Raw genomic sequence first — 18189 nt, 5'->3', positions numbered from 1 at the left:
TTTTTTTTTGGTGGGGCTCCGAGCGCTTCAGACGACCGTCTATTAGCGTTAGCCACTTTAGCATTGATGGATAACGCACTGGATGATGGACTGCAGCAGTACTGTACTAGGTAATGCTAACTGAGCTCCTCTTAGCGTTATCGTTTATTAGTGTTAGCCACTTTAGCATTTTTGGATGACGTGTTGGATGATGGTCTGCAGTGTTACTGCGCTGGGTCATGCTAACGGAAATCTTATTACCACTTATTAGCGTTAGCCACTTTAGCATTGATGGATAACGCACTGGATGATGGTCTGCAGCGTTACTGCACTGGGTCATGCTAACAGAACTCTTATTACCACTTATTAGCGTTAGCCACTTTAGCATTGTTGGATGATGGTCTGCAGCGTTGCTGTACCAGGCTCTGGCTCAGTTTTCCACTTCAGAGGGAAGAGCTGAGGTTGGGAAAAAAGGCAATCCTTCATCCTCCGGTTCAGAATGTCTGTTTTTCTAATTAATTCCTGATTAATTTTCATTTCCTTTTATGAGGGCAGTGGGCCGTGTCCGCAGTAATACAAGAAAGAGTCGGCGAGTGCTTCAGTCTCTCTGAGGGGAAACAAACTCGCTCTCTCGCGCTCTCTCGCGCTCGCACTCCTTCAGTGAGCTCCTCGCCCACTCGTTTCTCTTGGCGGGTTTGGATTCAGGTGTACGCTGTGGAACAACGACTGTGGCTTTACCGCGATTAGGCAGCGTCCCGGGAGAGCGCTGAGAGCTTCGCCCCACCTCCCCCAACGCAATTAAATCAAGCTCTGTTTTAATGAGGCGCCTGTTTATAAAGTCCATTCGGGGACTTGCTAGCATTTGCTCTCTGACTGGGAAGGCTAAGCAGGCTCAGGTAGCGTTATCACTATCACTATCCACAACTTAGTAACTCCAAAAATCCAAGTAGCTGATTGGATAGCAGCCTACTATGACATCATCTAGTTCAATGAATTTATTTATTTATGTATTTTTACAAGTCGTTCCAGTTTTCGGGGTATGGGGCACACTGGAGGGTCGCTAGCCAGACCCAGCCCAGATGTCTGGGCTCCGAGTGGTCCACTGGCCATTAGCAGTCGGAGCGCCATTGAGCATAACTCTCTTGTGTCCAAATGTTTGTGGACACCCCTTCGTGTGGGCTCCTGTGTTCTCTGGAATGATTCCTGGTGCTCCTCCCAGTACTTTTGTTGGGGAGTAGAGGTTGATGAGGTTCACTAACACACTCTTGTCGCTGAATGCAATCAAATCCTCACAGCAATGTTCCTCCAAAATCTGGTAGAAAACTTTAGTCCTCTCTCTGGACAGTAGAGACAGTTACTCCAACAGAAGCAGGATACACTCTTTTTAATACCCTTGATTTCAGAAGAAACAGTTGTCCCAGTAGGTGTCCCAATACTTTTGTCTTTATAGTGTGTGTGTGTGTGTGTGTGTGTGTAAAGGGTGAGCCTGCTGTTTAAGGAGCTATGGTGGTTGAGGAGCACAGAGTGCGAGGCTGGTAGTCTGAGGGGAAAGGACTTGGCTGAAAGGAGGGGGTGGCCGCTGGTATCTTGGGAGGAAGGTGCAGGTGGTGTGGCGCTGGGAGGTGTGTGGTGGGCTGATACTGCAGGTGGGGTCTCAGAATGGGGAAACACTTTGTTGGAAGGAGACAATGAGTAGAAAAGCGACGGGAGCCCTGCCAAAATCCCTCTCTCTGAGGGTCTCGCTCGCAGGCTGAGGACGGAGGAGATGTTTGGGACCACACTGTCACCTAGAGGTCACCTGTGCATCCAGCACCAAGTAGGGAACTCTCAGCGACGGTCCAGTAGAGCCAATATGACCAAGGAATGCTCCACCTCCTAATCCCTGGACTATTAGACTACAGTGGGCGTTTCTAATTAAGTGTCCAGTGAGTGGAAGCAAAAGGTAGGCGTTTCTAATAAAGTGGCCAGCAAGTGGAAGCACCAGGTGGGTGTTTCTAATAAAGTGTCCAATGTCATAAAAAACAATATGGGTGTTTCTAATAAAGTGGCCAGCAAGTGGAAGCAAAAGGTAGGTGTTTCTGATAAAGTGGCCAGCAAGTGGAAGCAAAAGGTAGGTGTTTCTGATAAAGTGGACAGTGAGTGGAAACACAAGGTAGGCGTTTCCAATAAAGTGGCCAGCGAGTGGAAGCACAGGGTGGGTGTTTCTAATAAAGTGGCCAGTGTCGTATAAAACAATATGGGTGTTTCTAATAAAGTGGCCAGCAAGTGAACGTGTAAGGTAGGTGTTTCTAATAAAGTGGCCAGCATGTGAAAGCATAAGGTAGGCGTTTCTTATAAAGTGGCCAGCGAGTGAAAGCACAAGTTAGGTGTTTCTAATAAAGTGGCCAGCGAGTGGAAGCACAGGGTGGGTGTTTCTAATAAAGTGTCCAGCAGGTGGGAATATCACCATGTCAGTGCCATCTCTTAGGCTGTGCTGAGAACAGTCCACCACCCACATAATACCTGGACAACAGTGGCCCTGTGGTCAGTAGCTGACCGGTGAGGAATGGAGTAAAGAGGGAGGTGGGGGGGGGGTGATATAGCGGAGCACTGTGTTTGGACTGGTGGTTAAAATGGGCGTGTGGAGGTTATCTGCACTCAGAAACAGGCAGCCGTCCCAGGATTACAAATTTCAAACAGCAGTTTGTGATTTTGAAATCATACTCGAGCAGCGAGAACTTCATATTAATTTCACAGTCGGCTGAAGATGTGATGGAGAGGGAGAGCGAGAGGAAGAGGAAGAGGGTGAGAAGATAAACGCCTGGCTCCAGGCCCTCAAATGTAATTCAACTTATTACCTGATGAGTAGCTTACTTAATTCAGACGCTTTGTTCGGAATGAAACGCGCTTGGCCTCTTCACAACACTTCATATTCATCTGCAGCTGCTGCTGTTGGATATTACGAGGGGAAAAAACACCTTCCATCGAGTGGATTATACCCGTGCAATTAGCTCCCCGGATCCAGCCATTGTTCTGAGATTCGGCTGCAATTACGCAGACGATTGGTGCCGGAGAAAAGCTTTTGTCCGGGCTGCAAAACCCGTAGCGCTTTAGCATCGTAGCGCAGGAGCTGAGGAACGGTAATCATCTGGCAGACATTCAGGCTTAATGACCACCTACATGTCAGCAGAGTCTTTGTGAATGAAGCGGGTCTTACTATGACCTTTGACCCTATGACTCGGAGGGTTATTTGGAAGGCTCTGACCCCAGAGTTTGAAGAGCGGGGGAGAAAATTTGCATCCAGGCCCTGATTCGCACTTTGCTGGTCAGTTATGGGCTATCAAACAATCAATGATTACCAATCATGCTATCAAAAAAAAGACCACCAATTATGGGCTAACCAATCGTGGACTAACCTAACCATGAGTCTAATCATGGGCTAATCAATCTATGGGTAACTAGCAAAAACTACTAGCCATTGTTACAAACCAAGGACTATCAATTATGAACTATCTAAGTGTGGGCTAAACAAACAAAGACCGCCAATCATGCTATCAAAAAAAGACTACCAATAATGGGCTAAGTAATCGTGAACTAACTCAACCATGAGGCTAATCAATCGATGGCTAACTAATCATAGGCTAAACAATCAAAGACCACCAATCATGGGATAACCAATCGTGGACTAACTTAACCATAAGGCGAATCATGGGCTAATCAATCTATGGGTTACTCATCATAGGCTAACTAGCCAAGAACTACCGTATGCTAAGCACACATTGTCAAACACTGATTAACTGTAGCGCTTACCAGTTAAGATCTGGCTAATCATGGCATAGCATGGGCTACTAATATGGCAAGTAATCATGGGCTAACTGATCATATGCTAAGCTATCATAGCATGCCTAATAATGAGCTAAGTGATCCTGACCAATTAAAGGGCTAATCAATCTATGGCTAATTAATCATGGGCTAAACAATCAAAGACTACCTAATTATGGGCTAATAAACAATGAGCTAACCACTCATATGCAAAGCAAGTTAAGTTTTATCATCCTGGGAGGCGTTATCCACTGCCCTGAATCTCAAGGACAAATCAAAGCGAGGGGACGTGGGACTCCGATTGGACCGTTCCTATATTAACGTCCTAATCAAATTTTCATAACTCAATCTGCTGGGCCTTAAAACAAACAGCGCAGAGGCCTCGGTTCACCTTCTCGTAGAAAAGTTCTGGAGAGTTTTCCATTATAAGTTCTACTCACCCTGAAAATGTCCAGACCAGAACGTCTCTGAGGTCAGAAACTGACCGTCGACTACGTACAAGGCAAGTGTTTCTAATAAAGTGGCCAGTAAGTGGAAGCACACGCTAAGTAGGTGTTTATAATAAAGTGGCCAGTGAGTGGAAGCACAAGGTGAGTAGGTGTTTCTAATAAAGTGGCCAGTGAGTGGAAGCACAAGGTGAGTAGGTGTTTCTAATAAAGTGGCCAGTGAGTGAAAGTACAAGATAGATGTTTCTAATAAAGTGGCCAGTAAGTGGAAGCACAAGGTAAGTAGGTGTTTCTAATAAAGTGGCCAGTGATTGGAAGCACAAGGTAAGTAGGTGTTTCTAATAAAGTGGCCAGTGAGTGGAAGCACAAGGTAAGTAGGTGTTTCTAATAAAGTGGCCAGTGATTGGAAGTGTAAGGTAGGTGTTTCTAATAAAGTGGCCAGTGGGTGGAAGTATAAGGTAGGTGTTTCTAATAAAGTGGCCAGTGGGTGGAAGTATAAGGTAGGTGTTTCTAATAAAGTGGCCAGTGGGTGGAAGTATAAGGTGGGTGTTTCTAATAATGACATAACCTCTACATGAACGTATGGGTTAGAGTCTCGAACTGTACGCCAGCACGGGGTTTCTGATAAAGTGGCCAGAGAACTCCCAGCTGAAAAGCCATTCAGATCCATGCAGTGGTCCGGGGTGTTGGAGCGGGGTCCTACCGCCTGCTTCCTGAGTCCCCTCACTCTGTTCTCAGCACAGCCGCCCTATTTATAGACGTGTAGCGCTTGTCCTTTTTTCTGCCAGCGACCGGGAGCACTCTGCGACCTCTGTAATTTCCCTCTGAGGTACCCAGACGCGTACAGGTGGAGGTGACGTGACCTCAGTGGTGCCTTGCTGTCAAAACACAGCAAAGACAAATGCAACTGACCACAGCAGACGCTTCCAGAGATAAAATAGGGCCTAATGGGGTCTGGCACTGTCCAGCATTGTCCTGCTATGGGGATTAGTCAGCAGATTTGATTAGCCCTGGCCAATGCTGGTGATATAAAAAGGCTAATATCTTGTTTACAAAAACCCTATGTAATCTATAAGGCTGTTTAATGCAAATGACAGATTGCAATACACTACCGGAAACATAGGGGGCGATATGGCTTATACTGTTTTATTATCATTGCTGGACCATCTAGTGGTTTTACTAAAGGACGTGCATGGATTTTGGTGCCCAGCATCACTACTGCAGCGTTATCAAGGCTGCTGCACTGGCCTCGTCCAGCATCACTACTGCAGCGTTATCAAGGCTGCTGCACTGGCCTCGTCCAGCATCACTACCGCAGCGTTATCAAGGCTGCTGCACTGGCCTCGTCCAGCATCACTACCGCAGCGTTATCAAGGCTGCTGCACTGGCCTCGTCCAGCATCACTACCGCAGCGTTATCAAGGCTGCTGCACTGGCCTCGTCCAGCATCACTACCGCAGCGTTATCAAGACTGCTGCACTGGCCTCGTCCAGCATCACTACCGCAGCGTTATCAAGGCTGCTGCACTGGCCTCGTCCAGCATCACTACCGCAGCGTTATCAAGGCTGCTGCACTGGCCTCGTCCAGCATCGCTACCGCAGCGTTATCAAGGCTGCTGCACTGGCCTCGTCCAGCATCGCTACCGCAGCGTTATCAAGGCTGCTGCACTGGCCTCGTCCAGCATCGCTACCGCAGCGTTATCAAGGCTGCTGCACTGGCCTCGTTCAGCATCGCTACCGCAGCGTTATCAAGGCTGCTGCACTGGCCTCGTCCAGCATCGCTACTGCAGTGTTTTAAGAAGATGATGCTGTGGGAAGCACTGCTGTGGTCCTCCACACAAGCGCTGATCAGATTTTAATTAAACGCCCTTACAGCTGCATTTCCAGCATCACTACTAGAGACGGTTACAGCGTTCGTGCGACTGAGCCGTCCAGAGGGGGATCAGTGAGGAGCGCTAACGCTCATCGGGATGGAAACCATGTTTACAAGCATGTATATCAGATGCAGGGGCTTACAGCGACACAGGCCCGCGCTTTGAGGGGGAAGCTGAAATATTGCTGTCATTAATGAGATGCTAATGCTTGCATATGAATTTGCCTCCTCGGTCGGCTGCAGTGGGACATGTGACGGTAGGCCCTAATGGAGGGTGGCAGGTTGGGTCGACTGTTGATGTTGATGCACTTTAAAAGACGCATGGGATTACCTGCAGCCTCCCACCGCTGATCGCTCATATGGTTCTTCAGTTAAATGGAGCTTCATATTCAGGACAAAACTCTCCTCTAGACTCCTATATATATATATATATATATATAGAGAGAGAGAGAGAGAGAGAGCATCAAAAGGGACCCTCTGTTTGCACTATATAGACCCCTTTTTGCTTGGACTGTAGCCTTAAAGGTAGAAAGGTGGGTTGCGGAACATTTAATCTTGTCATTGACCCATAAAATGTTTATTGTCAATAAAACCTGTATTCACGGATTCATATCTCCATTAAAACGCTTTAATTTTTAATAAATTAATACATAAATAATAAAACTATGATTATTTAACTATATTTAAATAATGCAACACTGCAACAGCAGCAACAAAACAACAATGACAGCATGGCCCCAACAAAAGTGTAACATCAATGACAGCGTAATAACAATAACAACATAACAACAATCACAGCATAACACCAATGACAGTGTAATAACAATAACAACATAACAACAATCACAGCATAACACCAATGACAGCGTAATAACAATAACAACATAACATCAATGACAGTGTAACATCAATGACAGCCTAATAACAATAACAACATAACAACAATGACAGCGTAACACTAATGACAGCGTTACATCAATGACAGCCTTACATCAATGACAGCGTTACATCAATGACAGTGTAATAACAATAACAGCGTAATAACAATGACAGTGTAGTAACAATAACAGCATTACATCAATGACAGTGTAATAACAATAACAGCATTACATCAATGACAGCTTAACATCAATGACAGTGTAATAACAATAACAGCGTAACATCAATGACAGCTTAACATCAATGACAGCATAACATCAATGACAATGTAATAACAATAACAACAACATTACAATGACAGCTTAACAACAATGACAGCGTAACATCAATGACAGCATAATAACAATAACAACAACATAACAATGACAGCGTAACATCAATAACAGCGTAATAACAATAACAAAAACAACAACATAACAATGACAGCTTAACAACAATGACAGTGTAACATCAATGACAGTGTAACATCAATGACAGCGTCAGTGAACAAAGCCAGTAAAAATGGTGCGAAAATAAAGGCTTCCTACTCCAAAGTAAAGTGCACTATATCCTACTCACTATATAGTGCACTATATCCTACTGCCTCTATAGTGCACTATATCCTACTCCCTATATAGTGCACTATATCCTACTCACTATATAGTGCACTATATCCTACTCACTATATAGTGCACTATATCTCACTCCCTATATAATGCACTATATCCTACTCTAAAGTAAAGTGCACTATATCCTACTCACTATATAATGCACTATATCCTACTCACTATATAGTGCACTATATCCTACTCACTATATAGTGCACTATATCTCACTCCCTATATAGTGCACTATATCCTACTCCAAAGTAAAGTGCACTATATCCTACTCACTATATAATGCACTATATCCTACTCACTATATAGTGCACTATATCTCACGCCCTATATAGTGCACTTTCCGGGATAGCCTGGTTATTCTATTTACAGTGCACTATATAGGGGCACTATATAGGGAGTAGTAAGCCTTCTCTACACCCTATTTAGTGTAGCAGCATTGCTACATTATAATTGAAGATGTTTGTTTGTTTGTTTGTTTGTTTGTTTGTTTATTTATTGACGTTTTAAACATCACTCGTTCAGCAGTTAGGGGTCAGATCACCTCAGTTCAGTGCATTAATATGGATGTTTCTACACTGAACTGAGATGATGGTGAGTGGTGCAGTGGCGCCTTCCCGCCAGTAGCCGGCAGCAGGGGCTCACTAGTGGTCACAGCATTGCAGGCTGGCGAGGAGAAGAGCAAGACTTCACAACAACAGCGTCTCTGAGGTGAGTTTAAACCGCAGAAACGGCCGAAAACCCGCAGCCGTGTCCCCGTTAACCCGCAGCCGTGTCCCCGTTAACCCGCAGCTGTTCAATACGGCCTCGTTATTAGCGGCTCGGTACTGCGCGCAGGGGTGCGTGATCATGACGTAGTGGTCGAGTGTTAGCTGCGTGCTGAGAGGAGGAAGAGGAGGCAGGGGAGGAAGAGGAGGAAGGGGAGGAAGAGTAGGAAGGCGGCTCAGTAAACCCGGCTTCATTCATTCAGCTCAGTCTCCGAGTTCAGACCGCGGCTCAGACCATCGGACCTTCATTTACAGCCGCCTGCAGCTTCTCGTCGTAGTGGTTCAGTCCTATCTAGGCCAAGATTCCATCCTCCCTATGTAGTGCACTATATAGTGCACTATCCAGGGCATGAAATAAAGCCTGCTCATCCCCTATGTAGTGCACTGTATACTCCTACTCCCTATGTAGTGCACTATTCAGGGCATGGTAATTCCCTATATAGTGCACTGTATACTCCTACTCCCTATGTAGTGCACTATTCAGGGCATGGTAATTCCCTATATAGTGCACTTTTCAGGGCATGAAATAAAGCCTTGTCATCCCCTATGTAGTGCACTGTATACTCCTACTCCCTATGTAGTGCACTATTCAGGGCATGGTAATTCCCTATATAGTGCACTTTTCAGGGCATGAAATAAAGCCTTGTCATCCCCTATGTAGTGCACTGTATACTCCTACTTCCTATATAGTGCACTATTCAGGGCATGGTAATTCCCTATATAGTGCACTGTATACTCCTACTCCCTATGTAGTGCACTATTCAGGGCATGGTAATTCCCTATATAGTGCACTTTTCAGGGCATGAAATAAAGCCTTGTCATCCCCTATGTAGTGCACTGTATACTCCTACTCCCTATGTAGTGCACTATTCAGGGCATGGTAATTCCCTATATAGTGCACTGTATACTCCTACTCCCTATATAGTGCACTGTATACTCCTACTCCCTATATAGTGCACTTTATACTCCTACTCCCTATATAGTGCACTTTATACTCCTACTCCCTATATAGTGCACTGTATACTCCTACTCCCTATATAGTGCACTGTATACTCCTACTCCCTATATAGTGCACTGTATACTCCTACTCCCTATGTAGTGCACTATTCAGGGCATGGTAATTCCCTATATAGTGCACTTTTCAGGGCATGAAATAAAGCCTTGTCATCCCCTATGTAGTGCACTGTATACTCCTACTTCCTATATAGTGCACTATTCAGGGCATGGTAATTCCCTATATAGTGCACTGTATACTCCTACTCCCTATGTAGTGCACTATTCAGGGCATGGTAATTCCCTATATAGTGCACTTTACAGGGCATGAAGTAAAGCCTTGTCATCCCCTATGTAGTGCACTGTATACTCCTACTTCCTATATAGTGCACTGTATACTCCTACTCCCTATATAGTGCACTGTATACTCCTACTCCCTATATAGTGCACTGTATACTCCTACTCCTTATACAGTGCACTGTATACACCTACTCTCTTTATAGTGCACTATTCAGGGCATGGTAATTCCCAATATAGTGCACTATTTAGGGCATGATTATTCCCTATATAGTGCACTATGTACTCCTCACTAAAAGGTGCGCTATCCAGGGCAGAGTAATTCCCTATATAGTGCACTATTCAGGGCAAGGTAATTCCTTATGTAGCACTCTATTCAGGGCATGACACCAAAAAGTGAAGCATGGGGGCGGTTGCTCGGCAGGGACAGGGCACTGTAACGGGTCCTGTTCTGTTCTGTCTCTCCAGACTCCTGAAAGATGTCAGAGCAACGGGCTTTGAAGAACCCCTATCCGGACTACAGCGGTCCTGAGAGCGTGCAGGGCATATTTGACGCTCAGGGCCGAGTAAGTTCCTCACGTCCATCATGTTCACCCTCAGTGTCATTGTTTTCTCAGAGGTGTAAGTGCGCACTTGCGCAGAGTGTAAATGCATGTTCTGTGAATGTCATTCCAGTTGACGGCTGCTTTCGCAGGGTCCATAAGCAGTAAGATCAGCGAGCTGCTGGCGGTGATGGAAAATGGGCTGAAGAACGCTGACCCGAGAGACTGCACCAGCTACACGGGCTGGGCGGGTAAGGAAAACGGCTAGTTTTGACCCTTAGCGGTGGAATGGCGCTACACCTGCTAAACGGGTAGCGATGCTGGGCGAGACCGGCGATCGGCACGGTAGCGCGACAGTGATGCTGAAACGGTGATAGCAATGCTAACACCACCACAGCCATGGTAACGCTGTGGTAGAGATGCTAACATTGCGATAGCGATGCAGAGTGAGACTGCCGGTCACCACGGTAAGGATGCTAATGCCACAGGAATAATGATAACGGCACGGTAGCAATGTTGGGTAACCCGTCGGCCACTGTGGTAACGATGCTAACGTTGCAGTAGCAACAGAGGCACAGTAGCGATGCTAACACCACCGTAGCCATGGTACCAGCCCAATATCAATGCTATGATTACTGTAGCAATACATGGCGAGACCGCCACTTATCGCCGTAAGGATGCTAACGCCACTGTAGCAGTGCTAACATTGCGGCGTACCGGCAGTCCCGTAGTAATGATGCTAATGCTGTTATAGTGATGCTAACGCCATAATAACGCTATTAGTGCCCCAATAATAATGTTAACGCCATGTTAGCGATGCTGGGCAAGGCAGTCAGTCGCCATGGTAGCAATGCTAATGTTGCAATAGCAACGGAGTTACCTGTCCAATCCCTTTGCCCACAGGCATCGCTTTGTTGTACCTGCACCTCCACACAATCTACGGCGACCCGCTGTACCTGCAGAGGGCTCTGGACCACGTCAGCCGCAGCCTGAGGTGTTTGACCCACAGCCGGGTCACTTTCCTGTGCGGGGACGTCGGCCCGCTAGCGGTGGCTGCTGTGGTGTACCATCGCCTGCAAAGGCCTCAAGAAGCAGAGGAGTGCATCAACAGGTCTGCTGTCCTTTTAACGTCTTCCTGACCTTTTGCAGCTCGGACTGCAGGGCTTCATTCATGAAACCTTCGTAAAAACACAAGCACACTGCGAGTGAAGCGGACCTTCCCGAAAACTGGTTCGCTAACCAGGTTCACGGACGCTGTGTAAACACCAGATTAGCAGCCTAAGTTGGACATAGATTTAGAAAATAATGCCTAAGTTAGACTTGGTCTTTGGTCGTAATGTCTAAGTTGGACATAGTTTTTGGACATGATGTCAAAGTTGGACATAGTTTTTGGACATGATGTCTAAGTTGGACATAGCTTTTGGACATGATGTCTAAGTTGGACGTAACTTTTGGACGTGATGTCTAAGTTGGATGTAATCTTTGGACGTAATTTCTAAATTGGACGTAGCTTTTGGACATGATGTCTAAGTTGGACGTAGTTTTTGGACGTAATGTCTAAGTTGGACGTAATCTTTGGACGTAATTTCTAAATTGGACGTAGCTTTTGGACATGATGTTTAAGTTGAACATAGTTTTTGGACGTAATACCTAAGTTGGACATAGCTTTTGGACATGACGTCTAAGTTGGACATAGTTTTTGGACGTAATGTCTAAGTTGGACGTAGCTTTTGGACATGAGGTCTAAGTTGGACAGTTTTTTGACGTAATGTCTAAGTTGGACGTAGCTTTTGGACATGAGGTCTAAGTTGGACAGTTTTTGGACGTACTGTCTAAGTTGGACGTAGCTTTTGGACATGACGTCTAAGTTGGACAGTTTTTGGGCGTAATGTCTAAGTTGGACGTAGCTTTTGGACATGAGGTCTAAGTTGGACAGTTTTTGGACGTAATATCTAAGTTGGACGTAGCTTTTGGACATGACGTCTAAGTTGGACATAGTTTTTGGACGTAATGTCTAAGTTGGACGTAGCTTTTGGACATGAGGTCTAAGTTGGACAGTTTTTGGACGTAATGTCTAAGTTGGACGTAGCTTTTGGACATGACGTCTAAGTTGGACAGTTTTTGGACGTAATTTCTAAGTTGGACGTAGCTTTTGGACGTAATGTCTAAATTAGCTTATTTGAATGTGTGTCCAGGTTGCTGCAGATGCACAAGGCGGTGGTGAAGAGTTCGGGCAGCCTGCCGAATGAGTTGCTGTACGGTCGCGTGGGCTACCTCTACTCCCTCATCTTCATCAACCAGCAGCTCCAGCAGGAGGTCATCCCAGCGCAGTACATTCAACAGGTCTCTCTCTCTCTCTCTCTCTCTCTGTCTCTCTCTCTCTCATCTCAGTCTCTACCAGACTCAGCCTTACCAAAGCTCTGTTCAGTGTGGCCTAAAAGAGCATCAGTGAATTCGGGTAATGACCGAAAGCCCAGCAGTGTCTGCCCACACTGACCAGGTCCCCTGTCTGTGTGTGTATGTGTATGTATGTGTGTGTGTTTGCTTCAGATTTGTGATGCGGTGTTGGCTTCGGGCCAGAGTCTGGCCCAGAGGATGAGGATTGAGGAGCACACCCCGCTCATGTACGAGTGGTACCAGGAGCAGTATGTGGGCGCTGCCCATGGGCTGTCCGGCATCTACTACTACCTCATGCAGGTAAAGGACCCAAGCGTCAGCTTCTTCATCGTGCAGCCAGACCAATGTTGTCCCAGCGGTTGTGTCGGCCACTTTATTAGAAACACCTACTGTGTGCTTTCACAAACCAGCCACTTTATTAGAAACACCTACTTTGCGCTTCCACGCTGGCCACTATATTAGAAACACCTACTTTGCGCTTCCATGCTGGCCACTATATTAGAAACATCTACCTTGTGCTTCCACGCTGGCCACTATATTAGAAACACCTACCTTCTGTTTTTTAAAGCTGGCCACTATATTAGAAACATCTATGTGCTTCCATACTGGTCACTTTCTTAGGAACACCTACCATGTGCTTACACACTGGCCACTTTATTGGAAACACCTACCTTCTGTTTTCACACACTGGCCACTATATTAGAAACATCTATGTGCTTACACACTGGCCACTTTATTGGAAATACCTACCTTCTGTTTTCACACACTGGCCACTGTATTAGAAACATCTATGTGCTTCCACACTGGCCACTTTATTGGAAACACCTACCTTCTGTTTTCACACACTGGCCACTGTATTAGAAACACCTATGTGCTTTCACACTGGCCACTTTATTGGAAACACCTACCTTCTGTTTTCACACACTGGCCACTGTATTAGAAACACCTATGTGCTTTCACACTGGCCACTATATTAGAAACACCTATGTGCTTCCACTCTCTGGCCACTTTATCAGAAACCCCCACTCTGTAACCCGTGTTCTAGGTTCTAAAATAAGCTTTCTAAGGCACTAACTTGGCATGGTCTCGGTTCTCCTCAGCCCGGCTTCGTGTCGGATGAGGGCAGGCTGTTGGCGCTAGTGAAGCCCAGCGTGGACTTCGTGTGCCGGCTGAAGTTTCCATCCGGGAACTACCCCCCGTGTGTCGGGGATGAGCGGGACCTGCTGGTGCACTGGTGCCACGGCGCTCCTGGAGTCCTCTACATGCTGCTGCAGGCCTATAAGGTACAACCACCACTGAACACCTGCTGCAGTGCACCGACCTTCAGCCCTTCACTCTCATGACCAGATCACTGTCTTAACTGACACAATATTAGAAACCCCTACCTTGTACTTTTACTGACCCCTTTATTAGAAACACACACTTTGTGCTTCCACTCACTGGCCACTTTACTAGAAACATCCACCTTGTGTTTCCACTCACTGGCCTCTTTATTAGAAACACCTACTTTGTGTTTCCACTCACTGGCCACTTTATTAGAAACACCCACCTTGTGCTTCCACTCACTGGCCACTTTATTGGAAACGCCTACCTTGCACTTCCACTCACTGGCCTCTTTCCTATGACAGCTGATGGTGTTATGGAGGCACCTAGTGGCAGAAAAGAGATATACACCATATGTGTAATGTTGACAGGGGGACTAATTGGCCTCACAACCTCCTGCACGTACCCCTCCACCGTGGACCATGGCATGGCGTTTTGTAAGGGCATTGTAGGCCAGGCTCCTCTCAGAACTCGGGTCGTTTGCATGTAGCAGTCTTCAGAATCAGAATCAGAATCTCTTTATTTCACCAAGTATGTTACCCATACAAGGAATTTGTCTTGGTGAGAGCAACACGCATGACAAGTAACAAAGAAACACAGAACACAGTCTTAAACTAAAGGAAAATGACACTAAACAATAAATAGGGTAGGGGATAAATTAAAAAAAAGTAGAAAGTACTAAAGGTAATAAAGGTAATAAAGAGCTGTTTTTTTTTTTTTTTTTTTTTTTTTTTTTTTGCTCCAACTAACTGAGTTAGACGTACAATAGACAACATTAACAAACAAAAACAAACACCACACGGAGGAGCTCGTCACCGTGGCTGCCATCCTCGGCGCCATCTTAAAGGTGCGACTTTTCTCCTGGCCAGTGTCCCGTGGCCTGATGTCCTGCCTCCTTTGCAGGTGTTTGGGGTGCAGCAGTACCTGGAGGACGCTGTGCGCTGTGGAGACGTGGTGTGGCAAAGGGGTCTGCTGAAGAAGGGCTATGGCCTCTGCCACGGAGCCGCAGGCAACGCATACTGCTTCCTGTCCCTCTACAAACTTACCCACGACCCCAAGTACCTGTACAGGGCCTGCATGGTGAGTGAGCGAGCGAGCGAGCGAATGTTAGCCTATGACAATATAAATCTGGTGTGAGTGGTATGCATGCTGATAGCGCCCCCTGGTGGATTTACTCTAGCAGCTCCGCATCATGTAGGCTCTCAGCCGGAGCACGGTTGTTCCTCCTGTCTGGCAAATGAGGACATGATGGGATGTGGTGTTTTCTTTCTGTCAGTTTGCAGACTGGTGCATGAACTATGGGAAACATGGCTGTCGGACCCCGGACACACCTTTCTCTCTCTTTGAAGGTACTGCATTCTTTACACCTTATGTGGGTAATCTTAAATTTAAACTGAGGATATTATGCAATAATAACTAGAGTATAATTATTATTGTGATTTATTGGGTCTCCTGGTGTCCTCTTATGGCACTTGTGTGGTTTTTATGAGCCAAAAACAGTCAAAAGTCATTCTTACCAAGTACTAAATTTACTAAAATAAAAAATAATAAAAAAGATAAATTATTGTTATAATTTAATTTAGAAAATATAATTTAATTTATTTAAATGTATTATTATTATATATTTATTATTTATACTTTTATATTATTATATTATAGATTTTAACTATAGTAAAAACAAGCCTTCTGTTTTCATTGCTGTAAGGTCTTTGTAATTAATCCATAATGAAAACATTAATTACCTGGATAATTTTTTAAAATCTATTTGTTATTATGTCTTCTGTAATAGATCATTGTTATACTTTAATTTAGAAAATATATTTTTATTTATTTACTTTAAAATTTAAATTTATTTAATGTATTCTTAAAAGAAAATAATTTTAAAAGAATTTTTAAATATGCTTATAGTTAAAAACATTTGTATAGTAAAAACAAACCTGTTTTCATTTCTTTAAGATCTTTGTAACTGAATAATAATAATAATAATATTTTATAATAACAATAATAATATTAGTAATATATATATATAAACATTTATAGAAGATTTATTTTTATACAGAATTATTTTTTTTATGTTTTCCCTTCATGTCTTTTTCAAGAGACAAAATTTGAGCAGCCTGATTAATCATGGTCAAATTTTGAATGGTTTGAATGACCTATTTTTATCGCTTTCCTTTCTCTCGTCTCTTCTTTCCAGGAATGGCCGGGACAATCTACTTCCTTGCCGACCTGCTGCAGCCGCTGGCCGCCAAGTTCCCAGCGTTTGAGGTGTAAAAGTAGAAAAAGGTAAACTCCTGATTTCAGACACATTCGATTCATGATTCACGTTACTGGTGTTTTTAAGGCCGGTATATGTAAATGAGCTGCATTTCGATTGACTGAACTGCTCGTGGGATTCCTAGAAAGAACAAAACCCTGTAAATCAGAAGCCCTGTCTGCAGGACGATTGGGCAGGCTCTGGAGTCGGGGTGCACTGTTCTACTGTGCAGCGCCTCCTGCACCAATATGACCTTTCTGGAAGAGCCATCAGAAGAAACCCTTTTCCTGGATCCTCAGCCGAAAATTGTTTGGATACGAGTCTTATGGATTGATAAAGTTAATATTAGACTTCTAGGAGGAAAAGAGGATAAGAACTTAACACGTGACACTGCCGGGCAGCCGCTCGGAGGAAAGCGCCAGGTCCCCAGCTACGCTACACACCAGCTGGGAAGCATGGCTGAAGGGCTGAAAACCACCCAAACAAGAAGCTGCGATACTCGTTGCTAATGCTGCTCTCCGTTAGAACTGGGATGTCGGAATTTCCGATCTGCAGGTAGGGTTTTTTTAACTGGATTTCAAGTTGGATTTCCTACATTTCGGAAAGTCGGGAGAGCCTCAAACGTCAAAATCCAAGATTCCAAAGTAAGCATAACGCAGCATTAGCGTTGTGCCCAGATCCTTAGCGTTAGCTTAGAGCGCTTTTGCTTTTCAGTTATTTCAAAACTGTCATTTCCGCTGTTCTGTTATCTGTCTGCTCCGTTGTGCCGCAGGTCCCCCCGCCACAGGCCGCCACCGAACGGCAGCTGACCAGGTGGCGTTAAGTAGTGCTTTGCAACAAAAGCCCGGAGCCTGGATCTGGAGCGTCGCGAACTCCAGAACAGTCACAGTCACACTCTTAACCGCTCTCCATTCTCTACTTGTGAGTCTGCATGCTTCCAGTTCACGGGAACCTCACGTCTTACTGGAACCGTCACGTCAATGTCGTGGATTAAAACTTGGGGCGGTAAGCACTTACTGTTGCACTAAATGTTGGGCGTCTTTGTAATGGATAGCGTGTCGCTTATGGATGGTTTTGAATCAGACAAGACGAGTGTTATTTTTGTACAAGTGCCATCCCAGCTTTCTCTTCTCGGACCTTCGTACAGTGAGCGTACTTTTGTTGATGTTAGCGTAACTTTGCTTTGCACTAAGATTGCCAAGGTCTTTACCGAGATCCATCATCTCCTGATGATCATAAATGACTTTAGAGGAAACGCAACGCTAGCTGTTTGTCACAGTAGTTCGAGAAATTGTTCCTGACCTTGCTCTCCGAGGTTTTTCCTTCTTCTTCTTCTTCCAATTTCATCTGCTGTTCATTTTCATCTGCTCAGTAATAATAAAAAACCTGTAGAGTGAAAAGACTTGGGTGGTTGTGACGTCTGTTCCTTACACTGACTCCTAAATGCTTGGTACGCTCCCACACGAAGTTTCAGCTTCAGACGTGGTGCAAAAGTCAACGCAACCTGAAATAATGTGGCAGGTGGGGCTCTGCTAGAATACGGCGGTTAAAGCAAAGGATCAGAACTGGATTGAAATAGCCTGTACCCGATCCATTAAAATATGTCTGGATCAAATAGGCCGTAACGGACTAATGCATGGTTGAGTCATGAGTTCGAATCCTGCTCCATGCCGCTTTGCTATCAGCAGTCGCAATTGGCCGTGCTCTCTCTGAGAGGGTAGATGGCGCTCTTTCCCCTCATCACAATGCTGGCCAGGACAGTCATCTAGTCGTTAGCCGGTGTGGGGGAGCTGGAGACCCGACGCTTTCCTCCAAGTGAGCATTAGCCACATTAAAGGACCACAGCAGTGAGTTAGCCATTAGCCTAGTGCAAACTCTGGCTTACTTATTGTGTACATGTATATTCGTCTCAGTATATTTAGATATTGTAGGTATAAAACAGACCTACATATTTACAAATAATAGCATATATGAGCATTTA

General features: G+C 45.1%; 1 protein-coding gene across 1 annotated transcript; it reads left to right on the top strand.

Moving 5' to 3' along the window:
- Window positions 1-8260: 8260 nt before the first annotated feature.
- lancl1 (LanC antibiotic synthetase component C-like 1 (bacterial)) lies at window positions 8261-17610 on the top strand. The gene is made up of 11 exons (XM_072657695.1): window positions 8261-8343; window positions 10158-10255; window positions 10365-10482; window positions 11135-11342; window positions 12427-12574; window positions 12782-12928; window positions 13729-13911; window positions 14855-15031; window positions 15228-15300; window positions 16149-16237; window positions 16981-17610. The coding sequence occupies exons 2-10, from the start codon at window positions 10169-10171 to the stop codon at window positions 16223-16225; spliced, it is 1218 nt and encodes a 405-aa protein (XP_072513796.1). The 5' UTR covers window positions 8261-8343; window positions 10158-10168; the 3' UTR covers window positions 16226-16237; window positions 16981-17610.
- The last annotated feature ends 579 nt before the right edge of the window (window positions 17611-18189 follow it).

This window comes from Salminus brasiliensis, chromosome 15 (assembly GCF_030463535.1).
Source record: "Salminus brasiliensis chromosome 15, fSalBra1.hap2, whole genome shotgun sequence".
NCBI classification, from domain to species: domain Eukaryota; kingdom Metazoa; phylum Chordata; class Actinopteri; order Characiformes; family Bryconidae; genus Salminus; species Salminus brasiliensis.
Note: the sequence above shows the minus strand (reverse complement) of the source record. Positions and strands in the feature narration are given on the sequence as shown.